The sequence below is a fragment of the Acinonyx jubatus genome, chromosome E4, assembly GCF_027475565.1.
Source record: "Acinonyx jubatus isolate Ajub_Pintada_27869175 chromosome E4, VMU_Ajub_asm_v1.0, whole genome shotgun sequence".
In the NCBI taxonomy this organism is placed as follows: Eukaryota; Metazoa; Chordata; class Mammalia; order Carnivora; family Felidae; genus Acinonyx; species Acinonyx jubatus.
The window spans coordinates 40,871,766-40,888,220 of record NC_069395.1 but is presented as its reverse complement, the minus strand read 5'-3'; the positions used below and the strand labels follow the sequence as shown (position 1 = coordinate 40,888,220).

The 16,455-nt window shown below is 54.4% G+C and overlaps 1 protein-coding gene across 1 annotated transcript in view; it reads right to left on the bottom strand.

Moving 5' to 3' along the window:
- LHX4 (LIM homeobox 4) overlaps positions 1-16,455 on the bottom strand; it is a 46,194-nt gene that overhangs the window by 6,869 nt on the left and 22,870 nt on the right. Inside the window, exons 3-5 of the mRNA XM_027074429.2 lie at positions 5,287-5,489; positions 630-784; positions 115-286 (exon numbers count right to left, since the gene is read on the bottom strand). Coding sequence (XP_026930230.1) covers positions 115-286; positions 630-784; positions 5,287-5,489 — 530 coding nt within the window. The remainder of the gene's footprint in view (positions 1-114; positions 287-629; positions 785-5,286; positions 5,490-16,455) is intronic.

The following is a 16,455-nucleotide window of genomic DNA, read 5'->3' as shown; positions in this document are numbered from 1 at the left end:
TGTGCTGGAGGCAGCCATCAAGGCCTCAAGAAAGATCCCTCCTGAGCATCAAGAATTACTGTTTCCCAGGGGCCTTTCCTAAGGCCTCGGCCTCGCCCCTCCAGCCCTGCTCACCTCGGAAGCTCAGCTCACTGTCACTAACCCCACAGTCCTCGGCAGAACTCTCCTTCTCCTGCTTGCTGCCTCCCCGGCTCCTCTTGACGCTCTTATAGAACTGCCCCCAGCGATGCCGCCCCGCGTCCTTCTTCAGGCGCTTCTCCTTGGCCCTTCTGTTCTGAAACCAAACCTGCCGCACAAGCAGAAGGGACACGCTCGGGGGGTGTCCGCCACAAACCCAGAGCCCCCAGGGTCCCCAAGACAGGCAGCTGGAGCCAGGCCCTGAAGCCTCCATGGAGTTCAGGGCCAGGAGGGTGATGTGTCCACCACTCCCTCTGCCTGGGCCTCAGGACTCTGTCCCTGTTTCCACAAGCTTCCCAGGGTCACGGCCCGAAGCCCAGCTCCCCGGGCGCGCCCTGAGCCTCGCCCTTGTAGCGTGTAGAGGGCACAGGACACCAGGGCCCTGTCCCAGGCCCAGCAGGAGGGCGCAGGCCTGGGGCCCCGAGAAAGCAGAGGAGGCCAGGGCGTCTCACCTGTACGACCCTCATGTCCAGGCCGGTCTCCGAGGACAGCTGCTCCCTCACGTGCCGGGCAGGCTTGGGGGAGTTCTTGTAAGCGTTCTTTAACGTCTCCAGCTGCTTGGCTGTGATGGTGGTCCGGGGCCGCTTCGCTCCGGCCTCAGAGTCATCTGCGGTGAAGACCACTCCTTACAGGGCTCTGCCTGCCCGAAGCGGCTGGGGCTCGTCCCCCTTCCTCCTCTCCTCACGCAGCCCTGCCCGCCGTGGGCAGAGCCGCGGGCCGGAACGGTGAACGACAGAGTGGCACGGTCCCCACCCCCACGGAGCCCTCTCCTCACCACGGGCCCTCCCGACTCACAGGAACATGAGGACAACAGTCCCTCCCTCAGCTCCCCACCCTTCTCCGTCCCCCGTCCCCCGGGGCTCCCACCAGACCCAAGGTGCGCAATTCCATGCACTTCCCTGTCCTGGCAAACACTCTGATTGGATGTCCCTGTGGATCGGTAGCTGGGCTGTGAAGGCGAATGAGCCAGGGCGGGTGAAGTGCGTTCTGGGCCGCCCCAGATGCCCCTGCCCCTCCTGCCCGCAGGCCCCTTCCCGGTGGCCTTCCTGGGCTCAGCGAGGGTGACCCCTAAGCGGTGTTCATCAATTATGGGTCAGAACGCGTGAGCGGGTTGTAATGTCAACCGAGAACCTTTCGAGGAAGTAGGACGGATGGGATGAGACGGGACAGATGAGGGCAAGCATCGCTTCCAGGACTTGCTTAGTGCTCACTGTTTGAATAGGTGTGGTGAGCTGAAAGGTAAAATGAGTTCCTTACTCTGGGTCACAGCCAAAATTTTTAGAAAACCACCGGTCTAAAGAGTGCTCAGGACAACATACTGGCGGATCAGCCTTCAGTGGATTCTGAGCAGAATACTGTTAGAGGCTGGTTTGTTCAGTCAGGCACAGAGGCATCCGGGTGCAGTCAGCAGCACACAGCCAAGTGCAGACGGCTCATCTCCTCTCCCGGCACTAGACTTACACCCATCCTCTCTGCATGGCATCCCCGAGTCAGCAAAGAGTAGGTCAGCCACCATGTCCCTGGCTCTCTGGGTTTTCTGTGCTTCCTCCCCTGTGTGTCCTATAAGATGTCTCTACTACATTCCCACCCTGTTTCTCTCTTCCTTCTTTCCCATTCAAGAAAACCCTCTCTTAGGAACAACAATAAGCCAATGTTTGCTAAGCACTTACTATGTGCCTGGTGTGATCTGAGAACTCCGTGTGCATTCAGTGCTCACGACAGTTCTGAAAAGGTTTTCTTGCAGCCCAAAGACTTGGGCTCAACCTTCTTGTTGAGTTGAGTGAGTGATGTGGGCGAGTTACCTCCCCACTCTGAAGCCTGGGGCAATGCCATCTGCCCTAAGTTGGGCAGCGTGTTATACAGCCCGAGTCCACACTGCAGTCATGCACACAGCAGAGGGAGGACGAAGTCCCTTGTCCTCTCTTCTCCTTGGGCTGTTTTCTCCTCTAGCAGAGCGATTATTGTCCGCAACCCCCTGCCACCCCATCCCTCCCTTGGAGCCCTGGATCCAAAGAGAAAGGCTTTTAGAGCCATCGTGGGAGAAACTGAGGAAAGCCTCCAAAACTCTCTATATTTCAAACTCTGTTATAAGGAATCAATCCCTTCTGCCCATATTTACAGAGATAACAGCATGCCAGCGTTTGATGCCAGTATGAAATAGTGCACTTAAAAAATACCTGTATAGGCTTTAGATATAAAATTTGAAATCATCAAACCATCAGAAAATTTTAATTCATCAAGAATTGCCTAATTTTTAAATAAGCTGGCCTCGTGATTTAGAAATTGTTGTCACCATGGCTAGATGGCAGTGCCACTGGGATATACCCGTCATCCTGGGCTGGTGGCGCACTGGGATATACCCATCATCCTGGGCCGCTGGCCCTTCTGTTCAGAACTGCTGTCTACGTCCATAGGACTTCCTTCTTGCGATTATGGGAACTATTATGCTGTTATTTTAACATTCACTGTTATTATAATTTAAAATCTTTTTTATATCCTATAACAATGTCATCCAAGTATTCATTAAGTAGTGGTGGCAGTGCTCATGCTGAAAAATGTACCCAAAAATCAATAACTTTGGTACGGAAGTTAAATGTGATAAAACGCTATGAGGAAGGCCAAGCGAGACCATGATATCCTAGGCTGTTAATTTAGGAGAGAGCATTCTGCAAGGTATTAGAGATAGTGCTGAGAAAATAAAAAGTAGCATTAAGGCAAAGATACACTTCACCGGTTATGGATTTATGTGCTTCCAGAATACATCCCCCCCTCCTACTTTTTACATTAATTCCTATGGGAAAATTAGTCTTAAAATATGTTAGTTTTGAATTATGCAGGGTCTCCTAGCACTTGTCCCTGGCATAAAATGCAACCTCATTATATTGAAAATGCAAATATCCAGGGAGATGTAACAAATGAACAAAATCATTCACACTAAGGTACAAATAGCTGATATTAGGTCCTTTGTGTAGCACCAGGAAGGGAACTATAAGCCTGAAAGAGGGTTTAGATTGGCAAGGAAGAATTAAAACATTAAAAAAAAAAAAAAAAAAAAAAAAAAGCCAAATGTCCCAAAGCAGATAAAGGTCCCCTGCTGCACTAAAGATCACTCAGATTTCACAGGATGGGCTGGGCCCTGCCCACCAACAGCCAGAGGCAGGAGGAACACGTCAGGAATGCTGTGTAACCTTCTGCTACTTGAAAACCTACAGCAGATCTCACCTCCCTGCTTGTTCGTCTTCCTCGCTGGTCTCACCCTCCTTCAGCATCCCGTTCCACAAGCCTCATCCTATTTAACCCTCAGGAAACAGCTCCATGTGGCAGGTGCTGTTCCCCGTCTCCTACTGACCCTACTGAGCTGAGAAGCCAAGACTCAACCAGTTACACGACTGGCCAGGGGACCCCCACGTTAGTGACTGAGCAGCAATGCCCACCAGCCTCTGATGCCAAATCCAGAGTCCTACAGAGGTCTGCTATGGCACAAATGATCCTTGATGAAAAGTGTGCACCCGACTGTCATTCTTGCCTCCCCAGCTAAGTCTCCCCCTCCTCTGGAACCATCCCCAGCAGCGGTGGATGCCAGGCCGTGGATGCTCAGGGTCTAAACAAGGCCTCTGATGAGGAGAAGCAGCCTCCCGCCTGGAGGGAGCTCATGCAATTCTTAGTATCTCTGGGGAAGGGCATCAGAGGTCCAAAGGCAGCTGGGATCTCTGAGTCCATCTGCCTTGATGGTTTATCCCCGACAAGATGCCCTAATCTTCTATGACATCAGAATCGATTCCAAAGCTCTAGGAGAAGAGAGAGGACGCCCCTGACTCCGGCACCCCTGCGGTGCCTTCCTGCCCGCCGCCCACCAAAGCTGGCTGCCTCACAAAAAGGGCCTCTGTACCTCTGCCTCCTCACCACCACAAAACCCTCACTTGAAACCGTGGTTACTGGGCAGAAAAATCAGTTTCTCCATGTATGGATCAGATCTATATAACACACATGTGCCAGGAAAGATCTAGAAGGAGATGCATGAAATTTGTTGTTGCTTTGCTTTTTGTTTTTTTGGGGTTTTGTTTTCATCAAGCCCAGAGCTGTCCAGAGCTGCTTTCTGCAGTCACACCCTCAGTTGATAAAGATTCTAGTCAAAGGCAAATGGCCTTGATGTTTTGTGAATTTTGTGCATCTGAGATCCCCCAGGCTGCATTTGGCCAAATGCCAGATCTGGAGCCAGGGCGAAGGGCACACCACCTGGGGGCCCAGCTGTGAGTGAGGAGCCTGAGGTGGGGCTACAGGAGATGGGGAGTCAGGCTTGGCCTTTCTGAGGGTTCAGAGCTGTCTAGGCCCAGAGCAGCCGCTGCCTCGGCTGACCATGTGAGGGCAGGTTTTCCAGGTGTGGCGACCACGTGCTGGGTGGGGCCTGACATCAGCCTCAGCCGTGCAGGGGTCTCTGCCGAAGACCCTTCACGATGGCCCTGAGGGGGCTGGGGGAAGGGGAGGTGGACGGGAACTTATATGGCAGATTGGAGCCTCCCAAGGCGCAGACTCGCCGAGCGCTTGATCCTGCATCAGGGACTTCGGGAGACGCAAGGAAGGGGGAGACCCTGCCCTCGACAAGCCTGAGGTCTGACAGGGGAAACAAGACAGTTGACTGAAATAGAAGCTGACTTGGGCCAACGCTAGTGCTCTCACTCAGTGAGGCCTTGGAGGCGTGGGAGTGCGGAGGAACACGTGAACCCCAATACCCAAGGCAGATGAGCAACCCCAGTGTCCACTGGGAGACAGCGCCCCCTCCCAGGCCCACCCCAGGCAAGGAGCCACCGGCACGAAAAGCACGAGGCCCCTGGGTGTTCTTAAGCCCACCGAGCCGTGGAGGGGACAGCACGCTCTCGCTGACCGGAACCTGATCGGTGAAGCCAGCGGGTGCGAAAGGGTGGGGGGTGTGGAGAATGAACCGTCCTGCAGAGATCTGGGGATGCTTCTCCGAGGAGGCAGGGCGCCAGCGAGCAGGGCTCCAAGGGAGCAGGGCTCCTCCAAGGGATTGGCCGCCAGGACGGGGGAGGAGCGGGCAGCGGGCGGCCCCGGGCAGAGGTCGGGGCGGGGCAGGGGTGGGGGGAAGCTCACCGTTCTGCTTGGCCGTCTCGTAGTCCTCCTTGCACACCAGCCGCCCGTCCTCCATGAGATAGAACTCGTCCCCCGTGGCCAGCTGCCGGTTGCAGATGATGCAGGCGAAGCAGTGCAGGTGGTAGACGAAGTCCTGCGCCTTGCGCACCACCTGGGTCGGGGGGATGCCCTGCTGGCAGGCCGTGCATTTTGTGCCGAAGCGCCTGTCAAGGCAGCAGGAAGGGACTGGAGCTCAGTGTGTGTGTGTGGGGGGGTGTCTAGCTGCCCCCCACTTCCTATCATACCAGCCCCTCTCCTGCCCACTGCTCTGCGGTGTCCATGGGCGTCAAAGCTTGGGCCACCCGGTGCTTACCATCCGGTCCCCTCTGTCTCTAGCCTCATGGCTCTGTGCCCCGGGCTCTTTCCCCACAAAATGAAGAGGCCGGATCAGAGCCAGTCTCCCGTGCCTCTTCCGGGCTGACAAGCCAGGGGCTCCCGCATGCCCGGTTAATAGCCCTCTGGGTCCCCTCTGAGCAGGCTGTTTCACCCTCCACATCCTGGTCTTTGTATGGTGAGGCCTAGAGGACCAGCACCACGGGGCCACTGTGTGTGTTCACGGGCTGGTGTGCAAAAAGCATCCAGCTAGCACCTCTTTATGCTCCCGCAAGAGGAGCCAGGAGACAGCACGTGCCAGCGTCCGTGCTGGAGTTCTGGAGAAACTTGACTTTGGCAGCAGGAGCAGGGATCTCCCGAAGGCTTCTCTCTCCTGCCTCTCCCCTCTGTCTGGCACACGCCAAAGCTCTCCATGCCAACCGCCACCCCCTACCCATGTACAGCCCCTGAAATGCACCGGTCTGAGGTGGTCCCAGGAATCTGCATGTTCACACCCCTATGCCATTCAGGACAAGGAGTCTACAGACCTCTGTTTGCACAGTGCTGCTGTGGCCCTCTCCCTGGTCTACACCTTTCTGGACCAGCACTGAGGCGAGAGGAAGGCGCCTACCGCCACCCTGGGCCAAGGGCGGGAGGGCGGGAGAAAAAGACACATTAAAATATAGTCCAGTGGGGTCATTTAAGCCTCCTTCCCACGCTGCCCACAGACATGGAGCCTCGCCGGTGATCATGGAGGCCAGAGGGGAATCTGGGGCCAGTGTAGACATGGGTGATGAAGGGGGTGCTCCACTACAGGTGAGTCTTCACTCCTTCAGGAGGGAGGCGGGAGGGGTTGAAGAGGCAGGGGCAGAGTTTAAAACAGCAATCAACCTAATTATTCATGACATTTCACACAGCAGAACTTTATCTTCTTCAGGATGAAAGACTTCGCCTAATGGATCTGGGGAAGGTTTGATTTTAATGGTCCTTTTAACTAATGCTTATAGGCAGCCTGATTTCCCCTGAAAGGACAGTACATATTTCATCCACATTAATACCAAATAAATTAATTATGGTCATGGCTATCATGATGAATCCCAGATTAATGCAGAATGATGGGTCTCTTATGCAGTAATGATACCTGCTGGGGGGCTGCAGGGGCCTGGAGCAGGCGTGGCCAGGCTGCGGCTTCAGAAGCTCCCCTCCCGGGAACAGCGTCACAGAGAGAGAAGTGGGGGGGTCTCTAAGTCTAGAAGTGTGGCCCAGGGGACTGCTTTTCTGAGATGAGGTCTGAGAAGGGTGTTGGGGTGTGAGGGGCTGGGGCATCTGGCTTGGAAAGACCCCAGACCCCTGAACTGCTGGAAAGTCTCTTGGTGTGGTGAGGAGGAGGTGGAGCGGGGACTGCGGGTGGCACAGGAGCAGACCTCCAGAGCTGATGTTCTTAGCCCGAGGCTCAGGACAGGCTCTGCAAACCACCCCAGAGTCATTCAAATTTGTGCATCATGAGGGGTTTCATCAGATTCTCAAAGGGGCACAGGATCCAGGAAAGGAGAGTTAACATTTGTTGAATGAATAAATCAGCAAATAGAGACCCATGCTTTTAGAGGATGTACACGGAGATGCTAAATCTGAGGATGGAGAACAAAGTATACTGTCGCGTCTAGAAAGTTCTACACCTCCCAGAACACCTGCGAAACCAGGCTTCTTCAACAACTGCTGTCTAACCAGGTCATTTGTGTTAAAGGGGCAGGTAGGCAGGCACCCGGTTGTATCCTGTGTGAGTATGTGCTTGTGTGCGTGTGCGTGTGCGTGTGTGTGTTGGAGGGACAAAGAGAAAGGAAGCCTGTGTGTATATGTGTTACTAGAGTGTGTTTTCAAAATGCCTGCAGTTTGCGGATCTTGTCCCGACCGATTCACACTCCCTGGAAGCCCTCCCACATAAAACACTAAGAGTCCAGTGTCCAAATCCTTTGCTGCAGATGCTGGAGCCACAGCAGCTCCAGAGAGTTCTCCAGACACCAAGTCTGATCTTGTTGAGGTGAGGAGCGCTAAGGGGAGGCTCCAGAACACAGTGAAGACCCCCAGTGGCAGTGCCCTGGGAGAGGACCACGTCTCTCTCACCACTAAGAAGCAGACCGTGGCTTTCAGTAACCAGAGCCCCAGAGACATGAAAGATAACGGGGGTATAAATTTAATCTACATACCGACAGTGATTCATGCATAAGGGTGGCAAGTGCACAAGAAAAATGAAAAATAAATGGACTTTCCCACCAGCGTTTTTTAGCAATTGAAGCAATTTTCCTGATTGTGGGATTTATACCGATGGTAAGTGGAAGTTGCTCCCTACTACCTTCCTCCCCTGGAGCACAGCCAGCAGGATCCTCGATGAGGGGACTCTGGGCACCCCCTTAACCTGCAGGGCTCCCAGAGCGCCAAGGGGCACCCCCGCCACCTGCTGGTCAGAATCCGTGGCCCCAGAAAAAGGTGCTGCCTTGTTGGAGAGGGAGGGTAGTGAGGACACTGTCCCCGAGCTCCCAGAGCTTAGACCAGCCGGGGTCACAGAGGAGACAGCCGTGCCTGGATAAGCTGGATGACTCCTTCTGTGACAGGCAATAACGAGACGGCCATAGTTTAAATCCCCTGGTCCAAAATAAGGTAAAACTGTGAGCTTGGCTGCTGAGAGAGGCAATGTCTAACCAACCTGACCACATTTGAAGGACACTGGAGTGGGGGTGGAGCTGGATGCCAGCCAAGGAAGAGGCTTCCCTTTTTTTTTTTTTTAATGTTTTACTTATTTTTGAGCGAGAGAGAGACACAGTGTGAGCCAGGGAGGGGCAGAGAGAGAGGGAGACACAGAATCCAAAGCAGGCTCCAGGCTCTGAGCTGTCGGCACAGGGCCTGATGCGGGGCTCGAACCCGCGAACCATGAGATCATGACCTGAGCTGAAGTCAGACGCTTAAGCGACTGAGCCACCCAGGTGCCCCAAGAAAAGGCTTCTGAGAGATTTCCCAGGCAGTACCCCCTTCCTCCTGTCCCCAAGCACCTCCTATGTGCAGGGCCCTGCCTTCTTGCTGCAACCTGCCGTGCCCTGCTCACCAGAAGGACCATCTCTCTGGCCAGGCCTCCAGGGACACCCGGTCTCCCCAGGGAAAGCAGCTAGAGGTGATCCAAATGACAAAGAAAATGCGAGAAAGGACTTACTAATGGCCCAAGTTCCTTTCCTACTCAGACCAACATCACTGGAAATTCTCTTATCCTTGCCCAGCTTGTAGTAGACAGGCAACAAAGACCCACTGAACGAGCAAAGGAATAAACACATGAACTCCTTAAAAAGTGTGTTTGGGGGCAACTGGGTGGCTCAGTAGGTTAAGCGACTGACTCTTGGTTTCACCTCAGGCCACGATCTCAAGGTTCGTGAGTTTGAGCCCTGCATCAGGTTCCATGCTGGCAGTGTGGAGCCTGCTTGGGATTCTTCCTCTCTCTCTCTCTCTCTCTCTCTCTCTGCCCCTCCCTGCTCGTATTCTCTCTCTCTCTCAAATAAATTAACTTAAACAACAACAACAACAAAAAAAAAACCAACAAAAAAAAAAAACCAAAAAAAACAAAAGTGTGTCTGAACCACCGGGGAAGGACACAGAACACAAGAACTCCTGTCAAAAGCTTTTCCGAGAAAGTACTCAAACCCGGGTTGCAGTGAGGCTGCAGTGGACGAAAATACAACTTTGCATCCCGCTTTGTGCCATCATCATGCACATTCGACAGATGTCACCTGCGTGTCCAACGTAGAGCCAGGTATTACGATACCTGCTAACAGATGAGAAACTGAGGCTCAGATGGTGAGGTGCCGGCCGCGGCTCACAAAGGCAACGAGAGAGAATCGGGCTTGAACTCGGGCTTCTGAGAGCTCTGCTGGCACATGGCAGGCATCACAGCAAACCTCCACTGGGAAGCCAGCCGTGCTGTCCCTACCCCAGAAGGGAACTTGGGGAGAGGAGCTCTGAGCTGCTCTGAGCCCCAGAGTATGCGGCCCCCAGACCTGCAATGCAGGGGCTGCTCTGGGACCCTTCACCCCGGGGGTGACCCCCAACACAGCGACTGACCCTGCCTGCACCTTCCACACTTCTGCCCCCCCCTGAGGGCGGGCCTCAGGGGCCTAGACCACTGGCTAAGGAAATGCACCAGATGTCAGCCAACAGGGGCCAGGCCCGTGTCCTCAGTCTCACCCTTGGGTCCAGTGCTCAGCCTGAGTTCCCATCTGCCCATTTACTTGTCCACCCCTGCTGCTGTCGACAAGCCTGGTGGGGGGGGGGGTGGACTAACCTGAGGGTGTCTGGATCCTGCAGAAAGTGGGCAACAGGCAGGCCCTGCACACCTTCTAGAAACTGGTGCATGTAAATCCTATACCACGAATGTTCTGGCACGTTCTGATTTTAAGTTCTGTCCTATGATCCCAGGTGCCCTACGCTGGACACTGAAATGCTACTAACAAAAGCAGTTCCCAAGTACTAAGCCCCTACCGTGCACCCCTGTGTGTGCACACCTGTGCTTAATCCACAGACCGCTCCCTGCTACCTCCTCATGGCGGTCATCCCAGCACCTCCCCCTCACCTCCTCCACCCCCCTCCAGCCCCCCCCCACCGTGAATTTGGTCCTGTCCTTCCTGCCATAATGCTTGGTGACTTCGATATCCACACAACAGTCCTTCCTGCCCCTGCTCCCTCAATTCTCTGACCTCTTCCTCTGAAGGTCATGGCCACTACCCTTCCTCAGCCACTCATCCCCTAGTCCACTCAGACCTTCTGTTGGCAGGAACTGCAGTGCCTCCAGCGGTACTTTCCAGCCATCACGCCGTCTTCTGGACCTTCTAGTTCCCTCCCCGAGGCACCAAGCCCCACAGCTCTGCTGACGCGGGGTCCAGCTAGTGCTCCCGCTGTGCTGTGCACGGGTCCTCGCTCCCCTCCTGGCCCGGCTTCCTCCTCACCCAGCAAGGCCTCTGCTTACTAACCCCTCCCTTGCACACAGCCTCACCTCACCACCCCGCTTGCCACCCTCTGCCTTCTCCACCAGACAGGGAGTAGACACAGCACCTCACCGACGAGGCTCAGTTCAAATCTGTGACCCATGTCTCAACAGGGCCCGGGAGCCACAGGGAGGTGTACTCCCTAGTGCATTCACTCTCCTGTGCTCCCAAACACCTCCTCTCTCCAGCTCCCCGCCCCCAACCCCTCAGCCAGTGGCTTCCCATTTCCCAGGGAAAAGGGGCACTCAGCTGTCCTGTCCGGCCACCCATTTGTCCTGCCTTCCCTCTGCTTCCTACCCCAGAACCACCTGTGCCCCTGTTCAAGGCCAGCTGCCCACTTAGGCACGGAGTCCTTTTCTTCCTGCCTAATAAGATCATTCCTCCAGCAACTGTTCCTTTTGCCCCCACGTGATTAATTTCCCCTCTCAACTAGATCCTACCCAGCAGGCTATTATTTCTGCCACTTCAAAAACCCTCTTTTGACCCCGCATCTCCCTCCATCTACCACCCAACTTCTCTACTCCCTGTAGAGCAAAATTCCCCAAAAGAAGGGTCTACATGCAAGGTCTCTAATGCCCCTGTTCCCACTCCTCTGTCTTTTTTTTTTTTTTTTTAGCTTATTTATCTATCTTGAGAGAGACCGCGTAAGCAGGGGAGCGGGGAGAGAGAATCCCAGACAGGCTCCAGCGGTGGAGACCCACCGGGGGCTCAAACCCATGAATCGCGAGGCCATGACCTGAGCTGAAACCCAGAGCCAGAAGCTTTAACTAAGCCACCCAGGCACCACCTCCCCTGCCCCACCACTCTTTTCTTGAATCCTCTCTGATGGTTAGTTAATTTTTTGTGTCAACTTGACTGGGCCATGGGGTACCCAGATATTTGGTCAAACATTATTCTGAGTGTGTGTGTGAGGGTGTTTTGGGATGAGATTAACATATGAATCAGTAGGTTGAGTAAAGCAGATTGCCCTCCCCATTGTGGCTGGGCCTCATCCAATCAGCTGAAGGCTTGAATAGAACAGAAAGGCTGACTATCCCAAGATCGAGAGGAAATTCCTCCTGCCTGACTTCCTTGAGAGGTCACATTGGCTTTTTCCTGCCTTTAAACTTGAACTAAAAAATCAGCTCTTCTTAGACCTCAACACTGCTGGTTTCTGGACCAGAATTTACACACTATCAGCCCTCCTGGGCCTCCAGCTTGCTGACTGCAGATCTCAGGGCTTCTCTGACTCCAAAATCACATGAGCCAATCCTTATAATAAATCTCTTTATATTACACACACACACACACACACACCACACACACACACACACACACACAGCCTGCTGGTTCCATTCTCTGGAGAACCCTGACTGATACACACTCCAGTCAGGTGTCACCCACCAATCAACCCAAACTGCACTTGCCAAGGTCACCCGTGACCCCAGCGTTGCTGGCCCAGTGATCAGGTCTTGTCTCCCCTGACTTTTCGATGGCATTGGCTCTCTCCCTCCTCCTTAGAACATTGTGCTCACTTGGCTACAGGACCAGCTCTCCTGGCTCTGTCCCTTCTCCCCCACACCCCCCCCCCCCCAGCAGCCTCTCCTCCATCTACCCCACTCGCTGGGGACTTCACTTCCACCTCTCACCCAGACCTCTCGCCTAGCTCAGACTGGTATATCCCACTGTCTCTTCAGCCTCTCTGCTTGGATGTCTGAAACCAAACTCCTGATCCTCCCCAGAATCTGCACCGCCCCAGCCCCGCCTGCATCAGAGAATGGTGATTTCATTCTTCCAGTGACTAAGGCTGAAAGCCTTGCACACGTCCACCCAATATGTCAGCAAACCCTGTCGGTTCTACCCAAAATTCGGTCAAGAATTGGACCACTTCTGACCATCTGTACCTCTGCCTCCCTAGTTCAGGGCCCCATCATGCCTTGCCCGCCACTAACGGCTCTCCTGGCTTCAGCCCTTCCCCCCACAGTGGCCACAGTGATCCCATCTCACTCCCCTGCTCCACACCTTCCGGTGGCTCCCCCCTGGCTCAGGGTAAAAGCTGATGTCCCTTTACTGGCCTCCGAGACCTTCCAAGACTACCTAGCCTCCTCTCCTACCACTCTGCCTGCTCACTCGCCCGGCCACACTGGCTCCTCGGGCTTCCTCAGCTCGGGGTGCTCTTTCCCCAGTTACCTACATGGCTCACGTCTGCATTTCCTGCAGGTTACCCCGCAAACGTCACCTTCTCCAGGGGCATTCCTTGACCACCCCCATGCTCCATCCAGCACTTCCTTCCACATCTCCCCTGGATGCACCTCACCGTTCTTGTTTGTCTACCCGATCTCTCCATGCCCAGCAGGCACCGTATCTGATTTGTTCACCGCCAAGTCCAGTACCTCCAGCAGTACCGGACCAGGACACGTGTTCTGTGAAGAGCTGGTGAATAAACAAGGAATGCCTATGCCTGTGGTACGCATCAATACTCGTCCCCCATTTACGCATGAGGAAATAAGTTCAGAGAGGGTCGATGACGTGCGAGAGACCACACAGCCGGAAACAGTGGAGCTGGGATTTGAACCCGATGTTCTTCGTTACTCGGCCATCAGGAGGCAGCTGGGGGGTGTGAGCCCAGGCCCATGCCAGCGACTGCGTGTGGGGGCTGACGCAGCACAGTGCACTGTCCTGAGGAAACAAAATACTGCATAACTTAATTTTATGCTTTAATTGCTTGGTGGTGATTTACTGCGGGCTGTATATTTTTTTCCCGGCTGACACTTCCCTACATGTATTTCTTTTATCTATCACCACACTTGACAGGTAAGTTGCTGATATTTACTGTTACTGTATGTACCAATATTTCCAACATATATCACCACCACAGCCATGTCATGGGCGCATAAAGTTCTGCCCCAGAATGGCCAGCCTTCTCCAGACATAGACAGGGGCCATATTTGGAGAAGGCCTGACACCAGGTAATATCAGAAGCTTCAGGAATAGAAACACAGCCCCCCACAACACACGCTCCCAGACCCATTGGAACTGCCCCCACAGCGCTCTGCCTTTTGCTGGGGAGGGTTCTTTCTTTATTTTTTAGGTTTATTTATTTTGAGAGAGACAGTGGGGGAGGGCAGAGAGAGAGGGAGAGAGAAAAAAATCCCAAGCAGGTCCCATGCTGTCAGCGTGAGGCCGGATGCGGGGCTTGAACTCACAAACCTCAAGATCATGACCTGAGCCAAGGCTGGACACTTAACTGACAGAGCCACCCAGGTGCTGTTTTTTTTTTTTTTTTTTTTTTAAATATAATGCTTTTCTTCTTGATAAACATTCAATATTATCCTGAGGTGGATGCTACTAGAAAAGCTTTAGAACCAGTGACCCAGTCCAACCCCCTCATTTAACACAGAACAAAACTGGGGCCCAGAGAGGGGTAGTAACTTGTCCAAGATCACACAGCTTAGTTAGTGGCAGAGAAGGGGCTAGGGAGCCCAACTCCCCCTTTCCCTCAGTCATGCTCCACCCTCCCCCCGTTCCCAGCTGGGGATAGATTTGTTTCCCAAGAGGTAATGGGACATCGGACCCGGATCCGACCCTCTTCTGCAAGAGTCCAGCCCACCTCCCTTAGTTTCGGCAAACACGCATCGAGCACATAGTACGCAGGCAATTTCATGTGAGCTACCTCATTTAAACTGCACAATGGCCCTCCCAGGTAGGTATTTCCATTCCCGGATGGGGACAGGCTGGGAGCTGTCTCCGGCTCAACTACACTCCCCCTCCTTCCCATTCCTACCTCCTGGCACCTACTCTGCTCATTCCAGGCTAATTCCTCTCTGCCTGTTCACTCAGCTGTCACCAAGTTGCCCTGTGCAGAGGAACCACCTGGGATGTCTGCTTACAACTGGAAGAGCCACCCCGACTCCTGACCCCGGGCCCAGTGTCTGCAGTTAGCAAGGCCCCCATGCAGACCACTCAGAGAAGCCTTGTGTCACAGATGTCTCAGCACCCCTGTGGCATCTGCAGGTTGCTTGTTGATTCTTGAGTCCCCCAAGACCTAAGGACCCATTCTCAATGGTGGTGTGGCAGGGACATTCAGGGACGGAGGTCCCATCTGACTCCTCACACCTGCTGCGCTGACACGTCGCTCGGGCCACAGAGCCCAGCTCTCATTCGCCTGTGGCTTCTCCTCAAGTGGGGCTCCCAGGGCCACAGAGTCAGAGCCACAAGCCAGACACTGGCTCTCGTGGGACCCTCCTGTGTGACCTGGGCCAGAGAACCAGCAGGAAATGAGGCGGAGCCGGATCACAGCGGCCAAGTGCTGGGCAGGGCTTTTGGGGAGGCCTGGCAGGAAGAAGCTTCCAGCTGCACAGAGGGGAGCTGACAGGGGCTGAGAGGGGGCAGAGGCAGTGGGAATAGAAAGAGCTGGGAGCCCGTGACCGAATGCCTGGGGTGGAGATGAAGGAGAGGGCAGGTGGTTGAACCTTCACCGAGGAGGAGACGGGGGCCACCCCCCCCCACTGGCTGGTGTGTTTTCCTGGGATGAAGAGGCGCCTCCACACGTCCCACCCCTGAGGAACCCAGACCCCTCTCTGCTTGGGGACCTGTTTCCACAGCTCAGATGCCATCTCACTCCCAGGTTGATTTGCAACCACTTGGCTCCAAACAGATTCCCCAAGGCCGAAAAGTCTCTGGGCTGCAGGCCCCACAGATGTCAGGAGGCCTTCGCCCCAGGCTGGGCAGGCGCAGCTGAACCGGGGCCTCTGGGGCGGGGAGACAATCCGCGGACTCATCACCGCCTGATATATGGCCTCGGGTCCCAGGGGGAGCTGCTCCGCTAAGTAATTGCTTCTGCCTTGATTACAGGCCTTCGCAAATGACTGTGGGCCTGGTCCCACCAGTGTGTTTGAATCTTACAAATGTCCACATGCACAGACACTATCTGGACCATCTGATCGTTACCTTAAAAGGTTTAATTTGCTTAGCGAGGGAATTAGACTATAAACTATTCAGAAATTATGGAAAGTCACACGTCATAGAGACCCTCCCCCTGTGGGTTCCTTAAGCACATTTTGCTAAAATATGTGTGTGTGTGTGTGTGTGTGTGTGTGTGTGTGTGTGAATGCATGCACATGTCCATGCGCGTGGAGGGGGGAGGCTAGCAGGTGTGTAGTTACCAGAAATAACACTGGCTCACAAGGACCTGGACCCAGACTGGACCAGCAATCAACCCCAGAACTGAAGTGGCCTCTTCCTGGGGCTACAAAGTAAAAGCTGGCTGGAGATGGCCACACAAGCACACAGGCTGGTCTCCCCCGGCCCGAGCCGGGAACCCCACTCTGGGAAGAAAAGGCTGAAGGCTGCAGTCACACCCACAAAGCTCTGGACCACACGGGGAAGGATGGCGTCCCCTGGGGAGGGCTTGTGGTAGCTCTCACCTGCCCCCACACCACCAGGCAGACCATTGTACCAATCACCTGACCTGCCACTGGACACAGGCAGGTGGACACAAGTCCCACCCCGGAACCCCTGTCTTGTCTGCAGCCTTTTGTAGCCTCAGCCCCTACGAACCTCCTTCTCTCTTTCTTTCTCCTCCTTCCATACACATTCACCATCATGACTTCAGCAAGAATAACCCCTAATGACGACTACAAAGCACTTCCTAAATCTTACTTCATCCTCAGGGTAATCCAGAAAAGTGGAGATGTGTGTTCCCATCCCTCTTTCGAGGCGGGATGGTGAGGCTCAGAGATCAAATGCCCCCAGGTCACATAGAGTCTGCATTCAAACCCAAAGCGGGCCACTCTGTGAAGTCCACCTCGCAGAGAGG